This window comes from Gavia stellata, chromosome 5 (assembly GCF_030936135.1).
Source record: "Gavia stellata isolate bGavSte3 chromosome 5, bGavSte3.hap2, whole genome shotgun sequence".
Taxonomy (NCBI): domain Eukaryota; kingdom Metazoa; phylum Chordata; class Aves; order Gaviiformes; family Gaviidae; genus Gavia; species Gavia stellata.
The window spans coordinates 563887-590250 of NC_082598.1; the positions used below are offsets into that span (position 1 = coordinate 563887).

At 67.3% G+C, this 26364-nt stretch overlaps 3 protein-coding genes across 3 annotated transcripts in view; all 3 read right to left on the reverse strand.

The window, feature by feature from the left end:
* Positions 1-2901: 2901 nt before the first annotated feature.
* Positions 2902-8835, reverse strand: LOC132317048 (RING finger protein 145-like). The gene is made up of 10 exons (XM_059817840.1): positions 8667-8835; positions 6541-6649; positions 6372-6463; positions 5682-5917; positions 5123-5298; positions 4839-4979; positions 4444-4626; positions 4051-4198; positions 3515-3871; positions 2902-3408 (listed from the first exon to the last, which is right to left on the reverse strand). The coding sequence occupies exons 1-10, from the start codon at positions 8833-8835 to the stop codon at positions 2902-2904; spliced, it is 2118 nt and encodes a 705-aa protein (XP_059673823.1).
* Positions 8836-21350: 12515 nt separating this feature from the next.
* AP5S1 (adaptor related protein complex 5 subunit sigma 1) lies at positions 21351-22928 on the reverse strand (the record flags this gene model as incomplete). Its single annotated transcript, XM_059817841.1, is given in 3 exon segments — positions 21351-21772; positions 21775-21896; positions 22789-22928. Coding segments are annotated over 3 exon segments (564 nt in total), but the record flags the coding sequence as incomplete, so codon positions are not given.
* A 1949-nt stretch (positions 22929-24877) lies between these two features.
* Positions 24878-26364, reverse strand: part of CDC25B (cell division cycle 25B) — a 2112-nt gene continuing 625 nt past the window's right edge. Inside the window, exons 2-6 of the mRNA XM_059817843.1 lie at positions 26064-26145; positions 25884-25982; positions 25504-25637; positions 25275-25386; positions 24878-25022 (exon numbers count right to left, since the gene is read on the reverse strand). Of these exons, the coding sequence (XP_059673826.1) occupies positions 24882-25022; positions 25275-25386; positions 25504-25637; positions 25884-25982; positions 26064-26145 (568 nt within the window). The 3' untranslated portion in view covers positions 24878-24881. The remainder of the gene's footprint in view (positions 25023-25274; positions 25387-25503; positions 25638-25883; positions 25983-26063; positions 26146-26364) is intronic.

Here is a 26364-nt window from a genome sequence, read left to right on the forward strand (position 1 = left end):
CTCGCATGCCACGCGGGGGCTCCGCAGCCTGACCTCCCGGTGCAGGTCCACGTTGTGCCCTTTTCCCTCCGGCCATGCAGCCCCGGGGCTGCCGCAGCTCCTGCATGGGGCTCTGCAGACAGACCCCCCCCGTGGGGCTCGGCAGCAGGGGCTGAGCCCACCCAGAGCCCACCCAGCATCCCCCGCCGTCACCCGGAGCCTCCCGAGGGCTGGTGGGGCCACGATGGCTCCTGCAGAAACCAGGCGTCCGCTTATCCATGCACCCATCCATCCCAGCATCCTTCTGTCCATACACCCACCCAGCCCAGTGTCCATCCATCCATGCCCCCGTCCATCCCCATGTCCATCTGTCCATGCTCTCATCCATCCCAGCATCCATCCGCCCATGCCCCTGTTCATCCCAGCGTCCATGTGTCCATCCCAGCATCCATGTGTCCATCCCAGCATCCATCCATCCATGCCCCTGTCCATCCCGATGTCCATCTGTCCATGCTCTCATCCATCCCAGCATCCATCCGCCCATGCCCCTGTTCATCCCAGCGTCCATGTGTCCATCCCAGCATCCATGTGTCCATCCCAGCATCCATCCATCCATGCCCCTGTCCATCCCGATGTCCATCTGTCCATGCTCTCATCCATCCTAGCATCCATCCGCCCATGCCCCTGTTCATCCCAGCGTCCATGTGTCCATCCCAGCATCCATCCATCCATGCCCCCATCCATCCTGGTGTCCATTCATCCATGCCCCCATCCATCCCGATGTCCATCTGTCCATGCTCCCATCCACCCCAGCATCCATTCGCCCATGCCCCCATCCATCCCGGCATCCATCCATCCACGCCTCTGTCCATCCCAGTGTCCATCCATCCATGCCCCCATCCATCCCGATGTCCATCTGTCCACGCTCCCATCCACCCCAGCATCCATTCTCCCATGCCCCCATCCATCCCGGCATCCATCCATCCATGCTTCTGTCCATCCCAGTGTCCATCCATCCATGCCCCCGTCCATCCCGATGTCCATCTGTCCACGCTCCCATCCAAGCCGGCATCCATCCACCCATGCCCCCGTCCATCCTGGCATCCATCTGTGCCCCTGTCCATCCCAAGCTCCATCTGTCCATCCTAGAATCCACCCATCCATGCCCCCATCCATCCCGGTATCCATCCCTCCATGCCTCTGTCTATCCCAGCCTCCATCTGTCTGTCCACACCCCCATCCATCCCAGCACCCATCCGTGCACATCCCCATCCATCCCAGTGTCCATCCGTCCGTGCCCCCATCCTGCCCAGATACCCCAGGGATGGGCACCACCGAAGGGACCCCAGCTGCCGCTGCAGGTGGAGCGGGGCGCAGTGTGGGACCTGCTCCCTGCCCCCCCCTATTTCCAGGCAGAGCCGGGTGAGCCGTGCCGGGGGACGCGGGCCCCTCCGCCGGGACTGGGCCCGTGGGGAGCCGTGTTCCCTGGCGCGGCTCCGGTAATGGGCCCTAATGGAGGCAGCGTGGCGGAGCGCCGGGGGGGCAGCAGTGCTGTGGGGGCTGCCCCCACTCACGGCTGGGGGTGAGGGGGGGATGCTCGGCGCCCCTCGCTCCAGCTGCCCCACAGCAAACCCCCGTGGGCCCAAGCAGTGGGGTGGGGGCTGCTGCACCCACCGCCCAGGGGCACCCATAGAGATCCCCGTGGCCCCCCACACCTGCTTGCTGCGGGCAGAGGGGTGCTGGGGCAGGGGCTGGGACCCCGGGGCAGCCGGGCTCCAGGGGGGTCCGGGGGGGGGCTGGAGGATGGAGGTGGTGGTGGGGGTGTCTCGCCCCCACTCGCCTCCCCCCAGATGGGTTTTATGGACGCGCAGCTCCCTCCTTCCGGCTAATGGGCTGCGGGGCCCATGGGAGCCGCCGCGGTAGGGTAAGTGCAGGGTGGGGCCGAGCCGGAAGGGGGGAGCCCATTTACCGCCTCCCCAGGGACCCCCCGCACTGGGACCCCCCCCTTCCCCTGCGGGCAGCACCGGTGCTGCCGGGAGGGCTGGGTCCCCCCCGCAGCGGGGAGCTGGGGACCCCCAAGCAGCCGGGATTCTGCCCCCCAGCCTCCCCTTCTGTGGGGCCGGGGCTGAGCCGGGGGAGGACGGGGACCCCGGGCAGGGCTGCGCCCCGTCCCCATCCCTGGTCTCGCCTGGGCTGGAGGGGGGGCCCTGGTCGCATCCTGCCACGGGGGACAGGCATGGGGAAAGGGGTTTGGCAGCAGAGCTGGGAAAGGCGACCCACGCCAAGACCACGCCATCCTGTGCCAGACCCACGCCATCCCACACCAGACCCACGCCATCCTGTGCCAGACCCACGCCATCCCACACCAGACCCACACCATCCCGTGCCAGACCCACGCCATCCCACACCAGACCCACACCATCCCGTGCCAGACCCACGCCATCCCACACCAGACTCGTGCCAAGCCCCTGCCATGCCACAGCAGACCCATGCCACCCCACACCAGATCCATGCCGAGCGCAGGCCATCCCCCCACAGAACCACCCCCCCAAGCCCCCCACCGCCCGTGCCAAGCCACCGGCATGTGCCACCCGTGCCATCTAGTGGGGCAAGGCCAGACGGCAGCCGGGCACCCACCGTGCACCCATTGGGTGCCCACCCTTCCCACGTCCCACAGCACCCCAGCCACACGCTGGGCGCAGGCCACTGTGCTGGCACGGGGCACCGTCCCGGGACGGGGTGGGCAAGACGAGCAGCCCCGGCCCTCGGGCGCAGCCGCATCAGCGCCGGCTTTATTGCAAAAAGAGTCCGTGGGGATGTGGGCATTTGGGGAGGCTGGTGCCATGTGGGGTCCCGGCCCCGCTTGCTGCTGGCACGGCCACCGCAGAGGGACCCCGGCACCGGCGGCGGCAGTCTGTGGTGCTAAGAGGGGTGGTGGCCCCTGTGGGAGTCCCCGCTGTCCCCCGTGGCGAGCTCGGGGCTGGCAAAAGGGTCCAGGCTGGCGGGCGAGGGGGACGGATGCTGCGTGTCCTGGACGCTGGGGCGAGGGTCCCCGTGGGGCTGCGGGACAGCACTCGCTTCTTGTTCCTGCGGCACAGAGGGATGAGTGGGGTGGTGGGGGCCCAGGTCCCCAACCCCATTGTCCTGGGAAGCCCCGCTGTCCCCCTGGCCCGGGATCACGCCGGGCAGCCCATCCTCCCGGGGCTGAGCCGGGGCTGGGCTCGCAGCGGCTCCTCCGTCCTCCGGCACCTTGTCCGCGTCGGCTGGCGCTGGCTGAGCCGCCCTCCCGATGCCGGGATCCTCCCCGGTGGCCGCCGGCGTGACTTGCTGGTGGCACATGGGGCACGTGTCCTGCACGTAGAGCCACTTGCGGAGGCAGGTGGCATGGAAGAAGTGACTGCAGGGTGTGATGACGGCCACCTCCATGTCCTACGGGCAAGGGAAGGATGTCACCCGGCGGGCAGGGGACCCCCAGGGCTGCCCAGCGCGGGGTCCCTGGGCGCTGCAGGGGTGCCGGCGAGGGGAGGGTGCTGACCTGGAAGCAGATGGCACAGACATCGTTGTGGTCCCGCAGCTGCCCGCCCGTGGCGCGGGGCAGGGAGTTGATCTTCTTGGCAGCCTCGCGGCGCAGCAGAAAGCTCCTCCAGCCCGACTGAGCGCGCAGCCAGACGTTGAAGTAGGAGTGGATGATGATGACGGAGGCGCCCATCCAGCTCCACTCCCCGAAGAGGGACTCCCAGGTGCCGTAGCCCACCACGCAGACGGCCACCAGGAACTCCAGCACCCGGCTCACCGCGTTCACGCAGTAGATGATCTCGTCCATCCGCTCCAGCGGCGTGTCCTGGAGCAGCTCCACCATGAAGAGGGCGTAGATGAAGAGGGTGCCCATCACCTGGCGAGTGACGCCTTGTTGATGGCGGCCGGATGGCAAGTCACACCCCCCCACCCAGTTGTCCCCAAGCGGGGCTGGGGGAGGGTGACTGGGGCAGCGTGGTGGGCGTGGGATGGGAGAGATGCCCACCCCGGGGTGCCCAGCGGGACCCCAGTCGGGGGGAGCGGGAGCTGCCGTACCTGCAGAGAGGTGAGCATGCAGCTGGAGACCAGGATCAGCAGCCAGAAATCCAGGTGGAAGAAGTGGGCGATCTTGTAGGCCATGAAGCAAGGGAAAACCAGCAAGAAGAGGCACATGCTGACGCCGCGGAAATGCTTCCAGGGGCTCCTAGGGGAGGCACAGCTCAGCGGGGCCGTGCCCACCCCGGGAGCAGCACCCACCCCCCCGGGACCCTGCGCTCCAGCCCCCTCCTCCGGCACCGATTCTTCCCAAAAACGGGCAGCGAGGACCCGAGGCGGAGGGAGCACACGGAGGGCACGGGACCCAGCCCGGCTCTTCCCCGACGCAGGGTGGGGAGGACCCCCGCCAGCACGGGGCGGGCCGGATCCTGCTGCTCTTCCTTCCCCCGGTACCTGTTGCGGGAGGCCCCCAACGCCAACACGATGGGATCAGCTATCTCGATCATGGACTGCAGCGTGGAGGTCACCACGATGAAGAGGATGATGCTGAGGAGGAAGGTCCGCTGGAGGATCTGCAGGTCGAGCAGCCCGGTCTGCAGCGCCAGCAGCAGCAGCGTCACACCCTCCGTCACCCCCCTGCCAGGAGCGGGGTGTGAGGCCGGCAGCCGCAGGCACGTGCCACGTGGCACCGCGTGTGCTGTGCCCTCGGGGACGCGCCACGGTCCCCGAATCCCCGCGACACCCCCGTCCCCCCCACCCTGTGCTGGGCTCCTGCAGGCAAACAGAGCTGGGAGGAGGGATCCCTGCCCGTGCCCCCCGCCTGCCCGTGCCCCCCGCCGCGGGCTCACCTGTGCATGACGTTGCCGTTCTGGAAGGCGCCGAAGCCCAGCAGGTAAAACTTGCAGAGGTTGAGGACGCCCAGGGCGAGGTAGGAGACGGTGAAGGTGAGGCCGACGAGGGAGTAGGGCGTGCTGCAGCATTCGGCCGCGCTGCAACGGAGCCCGGGGTGAGCGCGGATGCTGGCAGCGGCCAGGCAGCACAAACCGGAGCCCCAGCCCCTCCTCATCCTCCTCCCGCAGCCATGCAGGAGGAAGGCTGAGCTCCCTCAGCTCCTGCCTGCCCTGGTCCCTACCTGCTGAGGAGGAGGAAGAGGAGGCCCTGCTGGGCCAGGGGGCTGCCGGAGGAGGTGAGGAAGGAGGAGAGCCGGAGGGAGAAGAGCACCAGCCAGAAGATGAGGAAGAGGAGCGGGACGGCCAGCTGGCTCCAGAGGGACACCCCCAGCGCGACCAGCCGGTACACCTCCAGCGCCTGCGGGGAAAGGACGCTCAGTGGGGCTGCCCCCCATCCCGCCCCATACGTGGGGGGAAAGGAGGGTGCAGGGAGCCCAGCCGTGCAAGGGGACAGCCCTGCAGCCGACCCTGCATCAAGCTGGGCTCAGCATCGGACCCCCATCCAGCAACCCCCTGCCCCACAGCCCCCCCATCCCACAGCCCCCCATCTTGCAGCCCCCCCACCCTGCAGCCCCCCATCCTGCAGAACGCCATCCTGCAGAACGCCATCCTGCAGCCCACCGCTCCGCAGCCCCCCTGCCCCACAGCCCCCCCATCCTGCAGCCAGTCCATCCCACAGCCCCCACCCTGCAGCCCCCCACCTTGCTGCCCCCCCATCCCGCAGCCCCCCGCCCCGCTCACCTGCACGACCTCCCGGCAGGCAGCGGCAGCCAGCTGGAAGGGGACGAGGACGTGGGAGCCGAGGACGTAGAGCACCTCCAGGGCGGTGAGGACGGTGGCGAAGGTGTCGAGGACAGGCAGGGCGTGGAGAGGGAGGCCGCAGAGGCGAGCCAGCACCGGCAGCAGCGGGGCACCGAACAGCCACGGTCGCCTGCTCCTCATCAGGAGGGAGCAGAGGACGCACAGGCAGAGCTGGCCTGCGGAGGGGACGGGGACGCCTGGGCACGTGGGAGGACGTGGGACCCCCATGTCCCCTCCCCGGCTCCCCCAGCACAGCCACCGAGCACCGGCACCCGAGCACAGGACAGGGGTCTCAGGGCAGGCACGGGGCAGGGGGGACACCTCGCAGCCAGCCCCGCCGTGGGGCTCAGCCCTGCCCCACGGCAAACCCTGCTGCTGCCCTTGCCCCGCCACAAGCAGCACCCAGAGACCACCCAGCCCCTTCCCCTGCGAGCCCCGGGGTGGCGGGGGCAAAAGAAACCCCCCCAGGGCTCGCGTTCATCCCCCCTGCTCGATACCGAGCGGTGCGGACAATCCGCCTCAGCCGTGCCATCATCACCCAACACGTTGTCCCGCGGGTGACGGCTGCGCTGCCGTACCCGTCCCCTGCCAGGGGACATCTCGGGGGGCTGGGACCCCCCACCGGCTCACCTGCAAGGGCGGTGGCGAAGCGGCCGAGCGCTGCGGGGTCGCTGTACACGGCGCCCTGGAAGCCGTGCTCCAGCTCGCGGCGGACGTAATCCCTGCGGGGAGAGAGGATCAGCCCCTGGACCCCCCCTCCCTGCACCCCGGCATGGCCCCCCCGGCCCCCCGGGCTCACCTGGCCGCCGTGTGCCCTGCGCCGAGCAGCAGCGCGGTGAGGAGGTGGAGGTAGAGCTTCACCAGGGACCGCACCGGCAGCATCAGCACCACGACGCACAGCACGTGGCCTGTGGTGGGGTGGGGACAGGGGGGTGAGATGGCCCCGCAGAGCCCCCCCTGCCCGGCCAAGCCCCCCCTCCAGCCCGGCAGCCCCCTCCGATGACATGGTTGTCACCGTGCCGGGGCGGCGTGGGTAAGATGGGGCTGTGCGAGGGTCACCTCCTGGCCCTGGGACCCACAGCTGCCCCCACCGCTGGGGGACACGCGGTGCCGAGGTCACGACGCTGGGGACGCAGCGCCCGCCGGCTCTGGGGACAGCCCCACACCGAGTGGGTGACAGCAGGGGCTGGAAGAGTGAGACCCCAACACAGCCAGCCCTTGGGGTGTCCCCACCGGGTGTCCCCAAACACGGCCATCCCTTGGAGCGTCCCCTCAAGTCCCCTGCCTGGCCAGGACCTGGGTGTCCCCCTGTCCCCAGCGTGGCCATCACTTGGGGTGTCCCCACCGTGTCCCCAACCTGGCCATCCCTGGGGTGTCCCCAACCTGTCCAGCCCCTGCATGTCCCCTCACGTCCCCAACCTAGCCATCCCACGAGGTGTCCCCTCATGTCCCCAACACAGCCATCCCTTGGGGTGGCCCCACTGTGTCCCAACCTGGCCAGGCCTGGGGTGTCCCCTCGTGTCCCCAACCTGCCCAGCCCCTGCATGTCCCCTCACTTTCCCAAGCTGTCCATCCCTGGGGGGTCCCCAACCTGCCCACCCCTGCATGTCCTCAGCCTGGTCCTCTCCCGGGGTGTCCCCTCATGTCCCCAACCTGTCCATCCCTGGGGTGTCCCCTTGTGTCCCCAACCTGGCCATCCCTGGGGGGTCCCCAACCTACCCACCCCTGCATGTCCCCAGCCTGGTTGTCCTCCGGGATGTCCCCTCATGTCCCCAACCTGTCCATCCCTGGGGGGTCCCCTCGTGTCCCCAACCTGGTCATCCCTGGGGTGTCCCCAACCTGTCCAGCCCCTGCATGTCCCCTCACGTCCCCAAGCTGTCCATCCCTGGGCTGTCCCCTCGTGTCCCCAACACAGCCATCCCTGGGGTGTCCCCAACCTGTCCAGCCCCTGCATGTCCCCTCACGTCCCCAACCTAGCCATCCCACCCACGAGGTGTCCCCTCATGTCCCCAACCTGTCCACCCCATGAGATGTCCCCTCATGTCCCCAACACAGCCATCCCTTGGGGTGTCCCCACTGTGTCCCAACCTGGCCAGGCCTGGGGTGTCCCCTCGTGTCCCCAACCTGGTCATCCCTGGGGTGTCCCCAACCTGTCCAGCCCCTGCATGTCCCCTCACTTTCCCAAGCTGTCCATCCCTGGGGGGTCCCCAACCTGCCCACCCCTGCATGTCCCCACCCTGGTCCTCCCCCGGGGCGTCCCCTCGTGTCCCCAACCTGTCCATCCCTGGGGTGTCCCCTTGTGTCCCCAACCTGGCCATCCCTGGGGGGTCCCCAACCTACCCACCCCTGCATGTCCCCAACCTGCCCACCCCTGCATGTCCCCAGCCTGGTCCTCCTCTGGGGTGTCCCCTCATGTCCCCAACCTGCCCATCCCGGGGGGGGTCCCCTCGTGTCCCCAACCTACCCACCCCCAGGGTGTCCCCCCGTGTCCCCAACCTGTCCATCCCTGGGGGGTCCCCTCGTGTCCCCAACCTGGTCATCCCTGGGGTGTCCGCAACCTGTCCAGCCCCTGTATGTCCCCTCGTGTCCCCAGCCTGCCCACCCCCGGGGTTGTCCCCTCGTGTCCCCAACCTGGCCATCCCTGGGGGGTGTCCCCACTGTGTCCCAACCTGCCCACCCCCGGGGGGGGTCCCCTCGTGTCCCCAACCTGCCCACCCCCGGGGTTGTCCCCTCGTGTCCCCAACCTGGCCATCCCTGGGGGGTGTCCCCACTGTGTCCCAACCTGCCCACCCCCGGGGGGGGTCCCCTCGTGTCCCCAGCCTGCCCACCCCCAGGGTGTCCCCCCGTGTCCCCAGCCTGGCCACCCCCCGTGTCCCCAGCCCGGCCAGCCCCGGGGCGGCCCCCCCGCCCCGCCGCAGCCCTCACCCAGGCAGTAGGCGCCCCGGAGGGCGGGGGGCCGGAGGAGGGGGGGGTCCCCGCGGCGGGGCCGCAGCAGGTCGCCGAGGGCCGCCGCGTCCCAGCGGTACAGCAGGTCCAGCAGCGCCAGCCCCGGCACCCGCAGCGCCACGTTGGCCACCGCCTCCAGCCGCGCCATGGCCCGCGGGGCGGGGGGGTCCCCGCGTCCCGCAGCCCCGCCCGGGGGGAGACAGGGGGGACCCCCCGGCGCTGCCCCCGCCGCCTCCCCCGGCCCGGCAGGGGGCGCCCGCGCCGCGCCCAGCAGCGGCCTGGCCGCCCGGCCGCCTCCCGCCGGGGCCTGGCCGCCTCCCGCCGGGGCGGGCCCCGCTCCCGCTCCCGCTCCCGCTCCCGCCGCCGCCGATCCGGTCCCTCCGCCACTTTCGCTTTCTCCCGCCCCGCCCCTACGCCCAGCGCACAGCGGAGAGGCCTTGCGCCAGGGCGCTGCGCGGACGCCGCGACCGCCATCTTAGAAGAGGGCGCAGCGCGCTTTCCTCCGCTGTGTGCTCCGCCATCTTGGATAAGGGCAATGCGCGGGCAGCGGGGAGGACACGGCCATCTTGGAGCGGGGCGCGGCCCTCTGCGGTGACGTCGCTCCCGCCGCCCCGCCCAGCCGCGCGTCAGCCATCTTGGGTGCGGGAAGACGGTGAGGGCAGGCTCTGGCCGCCATTTTGATAGGGGAATGGGGGGGCTGCAGGGCGCTGCGGGAGGCTGAGGTCCTTGGGGCAGGCTGGGATCCCCTGTCCCCAGGGGGTCAGCTGAGGGCCTCAAGGATTGCCTGGGGCCCTCGGAGGTCGCCTGAGATCCCTTGGGATCAGGTGGGGTCCTCTGGGATCAGCTGGGGCCCCCTGGGGTGAGGTGGGGTCCTTTGGGGTTGGCTGAGGTAATGTGGGCTCAAGCGGGGTCCTTTGGGATTGGGGGAGGTCTCCTGGGGGGGGCTGGTGTCCTTTGGGATCGGCTGGGGTCCTGGGGGTCAGCTGGGGCTGGGGGGAACCCCTGGGAATATCTGGGGTCCTGGGGGTCAGCTGGGGCTGGGGGGACCCCCTGGGAATATCTGGGGTCAGCTGGGGCTGGGGGGGACCCCCAAGAATATCTGGGGTCCTGGGGGTCACCTGGGGCCGGGGGGACCCCCTGCGAATATCTGGGGTCAGCTGGGGCTGGGGGGACCCCCTGGGAAAATCTGGGGTCCTGGGGGTCGGCTGGGGCTGGGGGGCCCCCTGAGAATATCTGGGGTCCTGGGGGTCAGCTGGGGCTGGGGGGCCCCCTGGGAATATCTGGGCCATGGTGGTCGGCTGGGGCTGGGGGGCCCCCATGGGAATATCTGGGGTCGGCTGGGGCTGGGGGGACCCCCTGGGAAAATCTGGGGTCCTGGGGGTCGGCTGGGGCTGGGGGGATCCCTTGGGAATATCTGGGGTCCTGGGGGTCAGCTGGGGCTGGGGGGCCCCCTGAGAATATCTGGGGTCCTGGGGGTCAGCTGGGGCTGGGGGGACCCCCTGGGAATATCTGGGGTCCTGGGGGTCAGCTGGGGCTGGGGGGGACCCCCTGGGAATATCTGGGGTCCTGGGGGTCACCTGGGGCCGGGGGGACCCCCTGCGAATATCTGGGGTCAGCTGGGGCTGGGGGGACCCCCTGGGAATATCTGGGGTCCTGGGGGTCAGCTGGGGCTGGGGGGAACCCCTGGGAATATCTGGGCCATGGGGGTCGGCTGGGGCTGGGGGGCCCCCATGGGAATATCTGGGGTTGGCTGGGGCTGGGGGGACCCCCTGGGAAAATCTGGGGTCCTGGGGGTCGGCTGGGGCTGGGGGGCCCCCTGAGAATATCTGGGGTCCTGGGGGTCAGCTGGGGCTGGGGGGACCCCCTGGGAATATCTGGGGTCCTGGGGGTCAGCTGGGGCTGGGGGGATCCCCCAGCATCGGCTGGGGACAGTGGGTCCCTCAGGGACAGGCTGTGCTTGGCTGGGGGCCCTGTGCGGGGTCTCTCTGAGCCCCTGCCCCATCCCTGCTCCGTCCCTCCGGGGTCTCGGGAGCTGTTGCCGCTGGCAGGGATGAACTGGGGGGTCCCAGGGCAGCTCCCATCCGCACGGAGAGGGTTGTGGCTGGTTTGGCACAGTGTCAGGCCAGAGGTGCCAAACTGGGGGGAACGGACCCTCCTCTGGCCTTGAAAACTCAGGGCTGATCTTTAATCATAAATTTAGAAAGCAAGGTGGGAGCTGAAAGCGCACGGGGGTCCCAGCGCGGAGCTGCTTCCATGGCACGGGGACATCCCAGGCATGTCCCGCCATCGTTCTCTCCCGGCTCCCCCTCGCCGATGCTGCTGCGGGGTCTGGTGTCCCGGGGAATTGCTCAGCCCCTCGGGTCGGGTTTGGACAGGGATGGTCAAAGCTCAAGCAGAGGCGTGTGTCCCGAAGTGCGAGACCCTGCGTGTAGCTCCCTTCACCGGGGTGGGGAGATGGGATGACACGTCTTTTGAGCCCCACAGCCCCAGCCTGCAGCCCGCCCCCCCCAAATGCTTTTATCGGTGCGTCTCCCATGGGTGAAGCTGATTTTCCTCCCGCTGCACCGGGAAGCAGAGCTGCAGGCACAGCCCACGCTGCCGGAGGGGGTGCGTGCCCCTCCATGGGGCTCCCCTCCTCCCAGTTCAGCGCGGGATGTTTTGAGGTGCAACACCCAGTTTGTCCCAGTTTGGCACTTCCCCGCTGGGCCTTTTGTAGCTTGAATTTTGCCGTTAGAGACAGCAGCTGGGCACCCTCCGTTTTGGGTTCACCACTTCCCCCTCCTTCCTTTTCTCCCTGCGGAAAAGGACAGGACTGGGAGAGACCTTCCCAGCAGCAGGACCCCGAGCCCCGCTTCCCGCTGGGATCCCACCCCGAACCTGGCCCCTTTCTCCTGGGTTTCGCTTGACCCCAGCCTGGGGCGAAGGGAAGCCACGGGGCAGGCGTGCAGGTGGGCTCCTCCGTGCACCGTGTGTCCCCAGGGGACCTGAGCAAGAAGTCAGACCTCGGAGTTAATAAATCAGCTCGGGTAATATTTGCAAGGCCGTTTTCCTGAATTACTCCTTCCCCTGCATGTGCGTCTGCACAGCTCCTTGGGGACAGACGTTTGGGTCCGCTTGTCTCTGGGAATCGCCTGTCACCCGCTCGGTGACATCCTGAGCGCCGCTAATTGCTCGTTTAATGGAGCCGGCGGCTCTGGAGGAGGGGGACTTCTCCCCTGGTTTGACTTGGGGCTGAGTTTGGCGAGACAGCAGAGCCCGCAGACGGTGCTCGTGAGACAGCCCAGTCCCGCCGGGAGCTGGTTGGAAAGCAGCCTCCGGTGGGATGCTCCGCTCTGCCGGCATCGTGGGGGCCCCGGCTCCCAGTCCTGCTGAAAAAGAGGGTGCAGACACCCCAAAACTGGGCACTGGGCTGGGGACGCAGCCGGGCCGGGCTCTCAGCTCCCCGTCCCTGAGTCTGTGGGGCTGGGCTGGCGGGACCCCCAGCTGGGGGGCAAGAGGAGGGGGTTGGATGCAGCCCGAGGGCTGTAGATGTGCTGCTCCTGCCATGGCCTGGGGAGGGGGCGGTTTGCAGAGGGACCCCCGGGAGCCCCTCCAGCTTTCCCTGGGCTGGTCTCCATGGGGGTCCCGGCCATCCTGCCGGGGTGCTGGGGGACAGGGGACAGCCCCACTCTGCCCTGGCCCCGGTCGGGTGGCGCAGGGGGCAAGGAGCAGTTTGCCCCCGTCGTGGACATCTGGTCGGCATCCAGTTCCCACCTGGTCCGTCTGTCCTGTCCCTGCCAGCAGGCAGCACGTCTGCGGGGTCCCCACGTCCTCGGCGCGGGACTCGCCCCGGTGCGTTGCCAGGAGCAGAGCGAGGAACCCAGGGAGACCCCCGGGAGAGGATCCGGCCAAATCCCTCTCTGCAGAGAGGCCAAAGCAAGAGGCACAGCTGGCACGGTGCTGGCTGCGCAGCCCCGGTGCCAACGGTGGGGATCCGCCCCTCAGCCCCAAACCCGCTGCCGTTGGCGTGGCTGGCGGCGCTCGTTCTCCTCCGTGCCTCAGTTTCCCCATGGGGCAGCAGGGATAGCACAGCTCCTGCCTCCCGCCGGCAGGAAGGACCGGCTCTTGGTGCCGGGGCTCCAGGCAGGAGCCGGGGCTGGCAGCACCCATGCAAGGACCATCCTGCTCGCAGCGACCACGCACCCGTGGGGCACCATCTGGGGCACATGGCTTCTCCGGGGATGGTTGCTGGCTGGTGAGCAAGTGTCCCTGGGTGCTGCTGCACGTCCCCTGGGTCCCCCATGCTGTGTCCAGGTACGACCCCATCCCGGCTGCTGGGACACACCTCGCTCTGCCAGCACGGCCCGAGTTCCGTCGCCTGGGACTCGGCACTGCGCCTCGGCCCCAGGCTCGCCGGCTGCTCTCACCTTCACCGGGCTGCCCGGTGCCTGCCGGGAGTGCGGGCACTGCTGGGGCTTTCACCGGGGAATGGGCGGCTGTGGCTCGGCTTAACAGAGACTGAGTGTACGGCAGCGTGCTCCCGCACGGACCGGTGGGGATGCAGATGGTCTGGTGGGTGCACGGATGGTCTGATGGATGCAGGGATGGTCCGATGGGCACAGGGATGGTCCGATGGATGCAGGGGTGGTCCGATGGGCACAGGGATGGACCGGTGGGTGCAGGAATGGTCCGATGGGTGCAGGGATGGTCCAATGGATGCAGGGATGGTCCGATGGGCACAGGGATGGACCGGTGGGCACACGGATAGTCTGATGGGCATGCGGGTGGTCTGGTGGGCATGCGGGTAGCCTGATGTGCAGGCAGATGGACTGCCGGGCACTCCCGGCGCTGTGCCTTTGGGTGGCCCTATCCTGCAGGCTAGGATCAGCCCAGTTCCCGCTCCCATCCCACTCCCACTGCCATCCTACAGTGGTGGCTGTGCTGTGCCATGCCGGGCGGTCCCGTTCCCCCACCACCATGCACCCCAGCTGCTCCAGCCTGGTCCCCGTCCGGGATGCTCCGTCTCTGCCTCCCGTCCGCTCACCGGTGCCCTTGCTCGGTGCGCCTCAGACCAGGGGGGAACCGCTGCCGCCCGCTGCCTGCCCACTGGCTCCGGCTCCAGGGCACCGTGCTCAGAGTAGCATGAAATCGCCTCCCCAGCCCCAAAACAACCCCACCTTACAACAACCGGCTGCATCGGCCCCAATCCCCCCACCCTCCCCAGCTCCCAGGTCTGCACCCAGCCAGGTCAGAGCACCCACGCTGCTTCGGCACCCACCCCACGTCACGCGCCCTCCCACCGGAGGGAAGGGGTCAGGGACCCCCCATCTGTGCCGTTCTCTGTGCCCAAATGCCACCCTTGCCTTGCCGTGTCCTCAGAGCCCGTCTCCTCCAGGCTGGCCTGCCCAGTGCTTCGGTCCTCACCACTTCGGGGTGATGCTTCCAGGGCATCCCAGGGGACACAGGGGACCCCGGGCTGCGGGCGCTGCTCCATCCGCTCCCCAAAAAACTCCCGTCGGACTCTGCCCTGCTCCTGCTTGCCTCCGCCCAGCCCTGGCGATCACAGACCGGCATCTGGTGCCCCTGCCCGTGGCTGCCATCGCTCACCTGGCTCTGAGCAGAGCCGGTCCCCTCACCGGTGCCAGCGGGGCACCCCCAGGCCATGGTAACATCTCATGATAACATCTCGATGGGATCGTGGGACCTCTCTCCATTATTTTTCAAGGGTCTTGGGAGTCTGAAGAGGTCCCGGTCAGCTGGAAGCTGGCAAACGTTGTCCCAATTTTCAGGAAGGGTGAGAAGGAAGACCGTGGTAATTACAGCCTGTTGGTCTCACTTCAGTGCCTGGTGAGATGACGGAGAAGGTTATTCTGGGAGTGACTGAAAACCGCTTGAGGGAGAACGCAGCCATTGGTCATAGCCAGCGCGGGTCCACGAGGGGAAAGTCCTGCTTAACCGACTTAATTTCCTCTTACGACAAGGTCACCCATCTAGTTGACCAAGAGAAGCCAGTAGATGTTTGGGTTTTTTTTTTATTTTAGCAAAGCTTTTGGTACTGTCTCTCAGAGTATCCTTCTGGACAAACTGTCCAGCACAGAGCTGGACAAGTCCATCATATGTTGGGTGAACAATTGGCCGACGGGTCGGGCTCAACGAGTTGTAGTAAATGGGGTTACATCAGGCTGGCGGCCAGTCAGCAGCGGGGTTCCCCAGGGCTCAATTTTAGGGCCAGTGCTCTTTAATGTTTTTATAAATGATCTGGACGCAGGAATCGAATGTACATTAAGTTTGCTGATGACAGTGAACTAGGAGGAGCTGTGGACTCCCTCGAGGGTAGAGAGGCCTTACAGAGAGCTCTGGATAGACTAGACAGCCGGGCAATCACCAACCGTATGAAATTTAACAAGAGCAAGTGCTGGATTCTCCACCTGGGACGGGTAATCCTGGATATACGTACAAGTTGGGGGATGAGAGGCTGGAGAGCAGCCCCGCGGCAAGGAATCTGGGGGTTTGGGTTGATGGCAAGTTGAATAGGAGTCAACGGTGTGCCCTGGCAGCCAACGGGCCAACCGTGTCCTGGGGTGCATCAAGCAGAGCATCGCTAGCCGGCCAAGGGAGGTGATTGTCCCCACCTGGAGTCCTGGGTGCAGTTTTGGGCGCCGCAATAGAAGAAGAACATCAAACTATTAGAGTTGAACAGGCTCCCCAGGGAAGTGGTCACGACACCAAGTCCGGCAGAGTTCAAGGAGCATCTGGATGATGCTCTTAGTCATATGGTTTAGTTTTAGGTAGACAAAGAATCAGAGAATATCTCGAGTTGGAAGGGACCCGTCAGGCTCACCGAGTCCAACTCCCTGCTCCTCGTCCTGCTCCTCGCAGTGGGATGGACTCGATGGTCCTGATGGCTCCCTTCCAACTCGAGATATTCTGTGACTCTATGATTTGCTGCTTCTGCAACCCGCAGCTGAGCCGGCTTCCTTCCTCCTCTCTGGCTGTTTCATCTTCCTCTGGCCATTTCTGCAGCATCATCCAGCCTCTTGGTGACGGGCGTTGGGTAACGTCCGACCTGACTCACCCCCTTTCACACTGCCGTAAACCCCGGCCGCATCCTCTCAACTACCCCTCAAGGTCCCGGCAGCTCCGAATGGCTGAGAGCCTCCATCCGATGCCACTCCTGGTTTTGGTGGTACCATATCTCTGAAAAACTTCATAGAAATTCAGGTAGGAAACAAAAGACTCAAGGCTTATGGTCCATATCCACGTTCCACGTGATGTAGGAACGATGGAGTTGTGTTGACAGAAAAGCAAAGGGCAACCCAATAAATTAAACGTTATTATTATGCCAATAGAATCATCAAGTCACAGAACACCCCGAGCTGGAAGGGAGCCATCAGGATCAGAGTCCAACTCCCTGCTCTGCGCAGGACTACCTAATGCTAAACCATATGACTAAGAGCGTCATGCAGATGCTCCTTGAGCGCTGACAGGCTTGGTGCCATGACCGCTTCCCTGGGGAGCCTGTTCCAGTGACTGACCACCCTCTCGGTGAAGAACCTTTTCCTCGTGTCCAGTGTAAGCAGAGAACCTTCATGGACTGGAAGCCCAACCAAGAAAGGCAAAGTAGAGCTACAGCACCGGTGAGTGGAGAAGGATGCTGACAGTGTCTATAGAATGCCAAGGAAAGCCAGAGAGGCTGCGGGTCTCTGCCAGGGCAGAAAAGACAATCGCGGTAACAGGAGAATTCAGTCGATCCCCCAGAGACTCACAAATATGAAACCAGGTTTGATGTAGAAATGATGCTCGAGGTCCCATGTAGGACCTCTCCCCCCGCGCCGTGTCCTCAGCCGAGGCACATCGGGGAACGCGGCTGTCCGTGCGTCCTGTTCCGCCGTTCCTGGACAACAAGCCTCGGCACAAGCAGGAGGAAACCAGGCGTTGCCCGGGATGGGGGTCCAGGCTCTGCGGAGCCCCTCAGCCACGCTCAGCCCTGCTGCTCCTCTCCCCTCTGGGGCTGGCCACGTAGATGTGGCTCGAGAGATAAGCACCAAAACCCAGCTCTGCTGCGGAGCCCACCATGCAGCCAAACCCAAAAGTCTTCCAAACACAAAAGCCACGCACAAAAAAAAAGTCCATTACGCTAACACTTAGCTAAAGAAAAGGGGCTTAAATGGGAAAAAATGCATTAAAAGGAAGTTAAATGGAGCCGCTAAAAGGGGAGGGCTTGCAGGCGAGGTGGAGAACCTGGAGAAGTGCCGTGTGTGGCTGCAGGGAGCCTCAGTGGTGGTCCCTTGCCACCCCGGTGCACCCGGGGCTGCCTCTGATTTGGTGCCGGCAGCCGGCTCCGAGCCAGCCAGCAACTCAGCTGGAGCTCAGGGGGTGCCAGGAATGGGGACGGCACTGTCACCACCAAGCCAGGGGGGTCTGTGCCCTGGGGAGGGGGAGCGGGGAAGGGGAAGAGCAGGGGAGGAGGAGGATGAAGCTCTGCCCACCGCAGGGCCACTGGCGCAGCCCCCGGTGATTTGGGCCAAAATGGGGAAAAAAAACCCCAAAATCTAGAAGTCCTGACATACCACGTCCCAGTGTTTCTGGAGCAGAGTGTGGACAGCCGGGGCCTGGGACGGTGCGGTGCTGGCACCAGTGAGGTCTGTGCCATGGGTGGTGGTGCCAGGTGGTGCTGGGCATCCTGCCGCAGCGCCGGGGTCGGTGCCGGGAGGAGCCGAGTGGCCCCGAGCAGATCCCACAGTGGCGGCAGGGGCGAGCCCCTCCCCAGGCATGGACCCCCACTTTGGGGTTCACTGCTGGCGGGGAGCTCCAGTCCGCACGGTGCCGCCGGGACATGCCGGTTGCAACCCCCAGCACGGTCCACACACATGTGGCTTCCCCCCCGTGCCGGACAGCAGCTCCTCACTCCCGAACTGGCACGGATCCTGCTGGGATAATGCCTGTCCTGGGCATCTGTCCTCATGCCCCTCCGTGTGGCTTCCCAGCTGGGCAGAGCACTGCCTGTGCACATCACAGCGATGATGACGATGATGATGATGATGATGATGATGATGATGATGATGATGATGATGATAACAACAGCCCTTCCCCTCTTGATAAGAGCACTCTGCCAGCCCCATTTGAGGGCTGCCTGCCCTCCTGGCAGACGAGGAGGAGGAGGGCTGGGAGCCCTGCAGCGCCGGGCACACCGGGCTGGGTGCATTGCCCCCGCCGCCGCTCACCGGGACCAGGGAAGCCGGTTCCCTCCTGGGATTCCGAGGTTCCCCCAATGTTTCTGTGTCTGAGGGTGGGAAACACAAATTGCAATTGAGATGTGTTTTGGGACAAACCCCCAGGGCCAGGGGCTGAGGCAGGGGCTGGGGCAGGAGCTGGCCATGGGGGGGGGGTCAGGGAGTCCCCAGTCCAGGGCTGGGACATGGCCGTGTGCCCTGTAACGGGGGGTTGTCCCCAGACTATGCTACTTGGGGCGGGGGGACACGTGTGATGCCCTGGCCGAAGGCAGGAACCAGCACCCATAAGCCGCTGCGGGTGCCCAGCTCCCAGCTTCCCTTTCCTGGTGCTTTGGGCTGCTGTTGCCAGCGTGTGCCGAAGCTCTGGCAGGAAGCAGCTCCCCGAGCCGGGCCGGTGGCTGGGGATGGCCACGGCAGGGCCAGACCTGTACGAGAGCCTGCAGATCCGCTACCCGCCCAGCCCTGCTCAAGGTAAGCGCTGCCCGGCTGGGATGCTGCGGGAAGGAGCAAGCAGCTGGCTGAGCCCCTTCCTTCCCCAGCCCGGCTCCTCTCCGGCAGTGCCGGGGTCCCCCGGGGTGGCTCAAGCCCTGGCTCAAGGCACCTCTGGCTTCTCTCCCGCAGCGCTGGCACCCGGGTCTCCTCTGGCCATATCCCGCTGGACGGTGGGCACCATCCTGGCCGTGGGCACAGGGGTGGTCCTGGTGCTTGGAGCCACCGTGGTAGCCCTCATCACCCTGCGTAAGTGCTACCGGGGGGCCCCGGTGATGCCTGGCAGCGGCCAGGAGCAGGCAGGGGCTGTTGAGCGGGCAGGAGCCCACGGACAGCCCTGGCACGGCACTGACCCACTGCCCTGCCCTTCCCAGACGTGCAGGGCCATGTGGAGCTGCGGGAAGCACGGGCAGAGCTGGCGGCACTTGGGGCCTTTCTGCTGCCTGACCCCAACGGTGAGTGGGACCCTGGGGGTGCCTCCAGTACCCCAGCTCCTGCCCGCAGCCCCTGTCCACAGCCCCTGCCCTCCAGTCCCTGTCCCCAACCCCTGTCCCCGGCCCGCAGCCCCTGCCCTCCAGCCCCTGCCTGGGGTGGTGGGCAGGCTGCTGCCGGCTCCTCTCCCTGACCCCGTGGCAGGTACCCGGAGCCGTGGTGAGAGCCCGGCAGCGGTGCAGAGGTGGAAGGAGCAACTTGGTAACGTCCGGCGGGGGTGGTGGTGGGGGTGACACCCGTCCCTGGGCCACCTTAGCTCCCCTGGCAGTGGGCACCCCGGCCCCACGGCTGCCTGCTCCCCAGGGCGGTGGCTGCAGGGGCTGTCCCTGGGCTGGCGGTACCACCGGGGGAAGATCTACTACTTCTCGGAGGAGCAGAAGGCCTGGGACAAGGCGGAGGCCGCCTGCCGCTCCACGCACTCCCACCTCGCCTCCATCACCAGCCTCGAGGAGCAGGTGGGTGCCCCAGGGCTGCGGTGCCCATCGCCACCCTCTCCTGCCCCTGCTGCTGCCTGCTCCTGCGCACCCTCCTGCCGTGTACCCTCCTGCCTGTGTCCCCTCCTGGTCCACATACCCTCCTGCCTGCGTGTCCTCCTGCCCATGTCCGCTCCTGCCCACGCTCCCTCTTGCCCACACCATCTCCTGCCCGCGAACCCTCCTGCCCGCATCCCGTGCCCTGTCCCGCAGGAGTACCTGGCGCAGGAGGCGAGGGGAGGATTCTACTGGATCGGGCTGGTGGCCACCGGCCCTGGGGGCTCCTGGCGCTGGGTGGACGGGACTGCCTACAGCCAAGCCCAGAGGTGAGAAGGGCTTGGGGGGGAGGGAGACCGGCACCCCCGGCATCCCACCGCTGAGCCCGCTCTGCCCCGGCAGCTTCTGGGCGGCGGGGCAGCCGGACAACACGGACCACGGGCAGCAGGGCCGGGAGGGCTGCGCCCAGATCCACCCCGTGGGCAACGGCCTCTGGAACGACCATAACTGCAACTTCACCTTCCTCTGGATCTGCAAGAGGGACCTGAGCCCACCCTGACGCCCCACTGCCGGATCCGCTGCCGGATCCGCTGCTGGCCTGCTTGCCCCACGCACGCGTGCCGGATGAGCCCCCCAGGGACCCCCTGCTCCTCCCTGAAGCAGGGCAGCCCCCAGGCGAGCACCCGTGCCACAACGCTGCCGCCACCGACGATGCTTCAGACCCCGGCGCCATCCCGGCGCTGCCCACCGCGTCGAGAGCCCTTCGCTCAGCCCTGATTAAATTGCTCCTTTTGCACCTCCTCCAGCTGCCTCTCGCCCTCCCCGCCGAGGGGGGGTTGGTTCCATCACCCCCACAGCCCCCGGCACGCAGTGAGGTCCCCCCCTGGACCCCCCAGCCCCTCTGCCCTGCCTTGCCCGCCTTGGGGACCTTTGCTGGCATCAACCACGGTGCCACAGCTCTCGTGTCGTGGGCCTCCTACGAGTGCTGTGGGAGGGACGGATCCGTCCCCTCGCCCTGCAAGTGCGGTGGGAGGGAGCACTGGGACCCCTCTGCGCCTGCAGCCCCCACGGGCGTGCCTGGCCGGATCCCACCCAGCATCACGGCCAGAGAGACCCACCACAGCCGAAACCCGGCACCACCGATGCCCACCGCCGCTCCCTGGGTGCTTCAGCTTTACCGGTGTGGTTACAGGGGGAAGCGTTTTGGGTCTGCCCCCCCCGGCAGCCCCTCCACAGGGCCAGGCAGCACCCAGCCCGTCCCCAGCATGGCGGCGGTGGCGGGAGAGCCGGACACAACAGCTCCCTGCTCCCCGGCTCTCCTGGCACCCTGCTCACCGCTGCGCCCTGCGGAGCTGGGAGGGTGGGTGCCGGCTCCTGCCACCTCCCAGGGTGTCACATGTGTCCCCCGCCACCCCGAGTGGCATCATTTGGGGACAACCAACCCCCTGTGCCGAGCGCACGGCCACGTCCTGCCCCGCTGCCTCTTTATCCGATCCTCCACCCCGGTGACCACGATGCACCAGGGCCGGTTGCAACCCCCGGCTGCCCCGTCCCCCCTGGGGTCCCTCCCGTCCCGAGGTGACAGACCCCTGTCTCCAGCTGTCCCGTCCCACAGCAGAGGGGACTTGCGCTGCCCACAGCCGCTGCTCCCCCGCCAGAGACCCTCCGCCTGCCCCAAAGCAGCCGGCCGGGGAAACCCCAACCCGGGGTCCCTCGCAGGGAGGGGACGGAGGCCCCCAGCACCGGTCCACCCTTTGGGCTGGTGGGTGGGAGCTCTGCAGAACCCCCCAGGGCAGAACCACCTCTTTTTTAACGTCCATTTACGGCCCCACGGAGCCACCGCCCACTGTCCTGCACAGGCGAAGCAGTGCGGGAACACGGCACCGTCCCAGCTCCCAGTGGATTTTTATGGGGACGGCTATCAGCGCTCCCCAGCCCTCCCACGACGGCATCCGGGGGGATAAACAGATTAAAAACCTGCTCTTTGTTGGCTCCTTGCTCTTTATTCCTGAGCCGCTTTTTCTGTCCATCCTGCTGGGGCTTGGCAACCGTTTCCGATCCCTCTCTTGTCTCTCCCCGCAAAATATCTGGGGGTGCCGGGCAGGGGTGCCGACTGTAGCTCAGCGGGATGTTTTGATGCTCATCTCCCGGTCCATCGCCTGGAGGAAACGTTCATTGAGGAAAAGCATCTGGCCGTGGGGCAGGAGACGATCGAGGAGGACATCGGCGATCTCGGGTCGGAGCAGGACGTCGGCGCCGGGGCCGAGGAGGCGCAGGGAGGTGAGCAGGCGGGGGGCCAGGCGGCGTAGGGTGATTTCGGCTAGCGATAGATTCTCTTGGGGGTCACAAACCAAGGCGAAGGCGAGGGCCAACACTGACAACCAGGCTACCGTCACCTGTTCCGGGAAGGGGTCCCCGGGGGCAGCTGGAAAAGCCCCCCTGGGGCATCTTGCAACGACATCGGCTCGTCGGGGAGTTGGGGGAGTTGGGGGGAGGACGGGCACCCCGAGGATGACTGAAGCAGCCGGCACTGGGAGGACACTTGCCTGTGAGAGAAGGGGGGACCCTCGGGTTAAGACACCCCCCCCATACAGGGACAGGGTGACCCCCTCTACTGGGGGGGCCATGGCTCAGCGGGACCCCCAGGGGCTGTGGGACCCGGGCCCTGGGGGTCCCGCCGAGCCCTGGCCCCCCAAAAGGAGACTGTCACAGCTCTGGGGGTCCCACTGAGCCTAGAGCCCCCCAGGAAGGGGGATCCCACTGAGATGGGGTGTCACCACCCTGGGGGTCCTGATGAGCCCAGGTCCCCTAGAAGGGTGGGGGGGTCCCACGGAGAGGGTGTCACTGCCCCAGGGGTTCTGCCAAGCCCCCCCCCCCCCCCAAAAAGGGGTGTCATGGCCCTGGGGGTCCTGATGAGCCTGGGACTGCCAGAGGGGGGGTGTCACAACGCTGGGGGTCCTGGCAGGGTGCTTGTGGTTGTGGGGGTCCCACCAAGCCCAGCATCTTCAGGAAGGGGGGGGGGGTGGCATGCTGAGGGGGGTGTCACCACCCCAGGGGTCCCACTGAGCCCTGCCCCCCCAAAAAAGAGGGCTGTCACAGCTCCGGGGGTCCCAGAGAAGGGAGGGGGTTAAGGTCCTAGGGGTCCCACCGAGCCCAGGGCCACCCAGGAAGGGGGCAGTGTCCACGGAGAGGGGGTGTCACCGCCCTGGGGGTGCTGCAAAGCCCAGGACCCCCCCCTAAAGAGGGGGTATCATGGCTGGGGGGGGTCCCAGGGAGAGGACGGGGCTGTCACCGCCCCGGGGGTCCCGATGAGCCTGGGACTGCCAGAGCGGGGGTGTCACAACCCTGAGGGTCGCGGGGGTCCCACCGAGCCCGGCATCCCCAGGAAGGGGGGGCCCAGGGAGGGGGTGCCCCCCGGGGGGGGGTTGGCCCGGGTACCTGGCCACGGCCACCAGCTGCTCCTTGCGGCGGAGGCGCTGCCGGGGGGGGGCCCCGGGGGCGGCGCCGGGGGGGGTCCCGAAGGCGCGCGCGTACAGCACGCGGCAGGGGGCGGGGTCCGGGGGCCCGGGGGGGTCCGGGGGCGCGGGGGGGTCCGGGGGGGCCCGGGGGGGCGCGGGGGGGTGCGGCCCGCCCAGCGCCAGCAGCAGGAACGCCCGCACCATGGCAACGCCGCCGCGACCCCGGCCCGCCGCCCGTCACGGGGGACAGGCCCGCCCCTCCGCCCGTCGCTATTGGCCGGCGGGTGCGCCGGGGTCCGTGCTGGGATTGGCGCAGCGCGCGGGACGGCGGCGGTTGGCCGATACGGAAGGGAAAAGCGGCGGTGATTGGTGGGTGAAGAGAGAGGGGCGGGGAAGCTTGGCGCCGACCCGCCGCACGTGACAGCGCCGGGTCGTGATTTGCCAAGGCTGCTCGGGCGGCGCGCTGATTGGCGGATAGGGGCTGGTGGGCGGGGGAGGAGGAGGAAGTAGGGCCTGGGGGGAGCAGCATGGCCTGGGGACAGCATGGCCTGGGGGGGGGGGGGGGGGGGGGGCACAGGACCACCGTGGGGCTGGGGGGGAACGACAGCACCCCTCGGGGTGTGACAGCCAGGGTGTGGGGTGCCCCCCAGGAAGTGCTGCCTGGGCTGTGGGAGCCCCTGGTCCCTCTCTCCTGCCCCACACATGACCCTGGGGGTCCAGCTGTGACCCATGGCCCCGGTGTCCCCCCACAGCGGCCCAGGAGCTGCCAGCACCACCGTGGGGTGGCTGTGCAGGAGTGGGGCAGAGCTCTGGGGGTCCCCGCCGTGGTGCCTGCTTGGCGTCCGGGCCAGCCCCTTGCCCCAGCTGGGGCTGCTGCCATCCCACTGCACAGGGACAGGGTTGAAGAGGTCACCCTTTGTCCCTGCCCCAGCCGCCATGGGGGAGCCCCACAGGAACACCATCACCCCGACCCTCTCTCCTGCAAAGAGCTCTCCTTCGCCCCAAGGCCCCTCCAGCCCAGCCACCCCTGGACAGGGGACGCAGGGGACACAAGGGGACCCACCCCACACAGCCCCCTTTGCTTTGTGGCGCACGCACAGACCAGAGCCAAGGACATGAGTTTGTTCTCCCTCCTGAATAAACTATTAAACTGGGAGTGTAAAAACCAACCAAACACAACATAAAAATAGACAAGACACATGGGTACAGCCCAACAACACAAGCTCCCGGCCGCAGAAAGGCTTCCCACCCTCCTCCCCAGCTCCCGGTGCTATGGCAATGGCCACCATTTCATAGGCCACGGGTGCCACAGCCCAACTCCGGGGGTCAGGGTGAACCCCCTCCCACCCCCCCAAAGTTAACCACTTTAAATAAGATGGGGGGGCAAAAAAAAAAAGCAACAGCAACACAAACCCCAAACAAAGGCAGGTAACAAGGGGCACCCACAGGGTACCTGCCACCCCTGCAAGCGGAGAAGGGTGGGAAAGGAGGTTTAAGTGCTTTTCTGCAATAGTTCTGCCAATTAAGCCCCACCGGGGCCCCCCCCCCCTCCCTGGGGCCCCCCCCCCCTCCCTGGGGGCCCCCCCAGCCCCAGAGAGGGTCTGCCCAGCTCCGTCTCCCCCCCGCCCCGGCTCAGAGATGTGCTGCAGCGCAGTGGCTTTCCCAGGGCTGGCACAGCCCCACACCGGCCCGGGGTGCAAGGGGAAGGGGGTCACGGGCTTGGGGGGCTGCCCCACAGCCCCTGAGCCCCATCGCTGCTGCCGGGAAGGGGAGAGCTGGGGGAAGGCATCCCACCCCCTGCCCCAGACCCCGGCAGTGACTTAGGGCCTGGACTGGATGGAACAATCCCAGGCATTGCCCCCGCTCCCCCCCCCCCCCCGCCCCCATTTAGGGTAAAACCTAAACCCTTTTTACCCTTTTTTTAGGGTAAAACCACAACCACACCCCCCCCCTGCTGCTAAGGGCACCCAACAGAGGGGAGGGGGGGTGGCCAGGTTTTGGGTTGGGAGATGGTGCCTGACAGCAGCCCCGGGGGGGGGTGTCGGGGGGCTGCGGGGGTCCCCCCCTGAGCCATCAGAAGTTCTTGAGGCGGCTGTAGAGCTCTCGCTTGCTGCGTTCACCCGCCCAGGTGCGGCTCTTCAGGCGGAACTTGCGCAGGTCCTCCTTGAAGTCCTTGTGGTGCATGGGGCGGTAGTCCTGGGGCTCGCAGTGCGTCTGGGCACCCGTGGCCCCGTCAGCACCCGCAGCGCGGCACCCACCCACCCACGGGCAAACCCAGCACCCCAGGAACCCCCGGCACGGTCCGCTGCCCCGGTACCATCCTCATGGAGGGTGCTCAGCGCCAGACCCCTTCTTTTTGTCCCCCCACAGGGCAGGGTTTGGGGAGGGGAGAGGGCGCTTCCCCCCAGCCCTCCCTCTCCTGCCAGGGACCCCCTCCCACAGAGGGGGCAAAGATGGGGGGCTCACCTGGTACTGGGGGAAGAACTCCCGGTACCCCCCCTTCAAGACGTAGAGCTCGGGGTAGTGGAGGTGGGGGTACTCGTTACAGGCTCGGTCCTTCTCCCTAACGAACCGGCACCTGCGGGACAGGGGAAGGCGATGGGAAGGGGCTGCGGCAGGGATTGTCACCAAGCCAGGATCCGGCCGTGCCCGGGGGGTCCGGCAGACCCCAGCACCCACCGCCCCCCCCACTCACATCCTGGGCCCCCTCTCGGAGGAGAACTCGCAGTGGAAGATGACGATCACCCTCTTGCTGGCGTCGAAGGGCACGATGGGCTTCTTCAGCAGGAACTCCTCCACGTCCTGCTCCATCGGCAGGTTGATGGCGCCCTGGGGAGGGAGAGGAGGCACCTTCATCCCCTCCCACCTCCTGTTTCATCCAGGGGGGGCTCAGTATGCCACCCCAACCTCCCACTGCCACCCCTGATACTGGGGCATCATCACCCTTCCTCCTTCCAGTTGCAGCTCAGCACCTTTGCGGGGGGCTCTAAGGTTTGATGGGTTTGAGTTTCCCCCACCCCGCAGAAGCCCCCCCACCCCGTCCCCAGCCCCGAGGGGCGCAGCAGCGGTTCTGACCTTGATGTGGCCTCCCTCGTACTCGTAGGGGTACCTGCAGTCCACGATCACGCAGCTATCGATGAAGCTGCTGAACTGCCCCGTCAGCACCGCCACCATCTGCGAGGGGAGGGCATGGGGTGGGGGGGCCAGGCAGGTAGCCCCGCGGTGGGTTTCGGGGAGAGGTTGCTGCTCCCTTACCATTTCGGGGGAAATGTACTTCAGGTCCTGGTGCTTCCCCTCCACCGTCTGCAGCAGGTAAGCCTGGAGGGGGGGGTGGGTGCTGGGTCAGGATCCGTCCCGGGGAGACCTCCCGGGGCAGGTGCCGTCACCCGCTCCCCCTGACCCTGAGGTCCGCTCCCCCGAGGGAGCCGTGGCCGTGGCACGGTGCTGGCACTAGAGGAGCAGTGATCCAGCTCTTCAGGCTCAAAGTCACAGCCCCAAGTCCCCTTGTCCCCAAGGCAAGGGCCACCAGCTGGGTTTGGGCTCCTGCACCGGCACA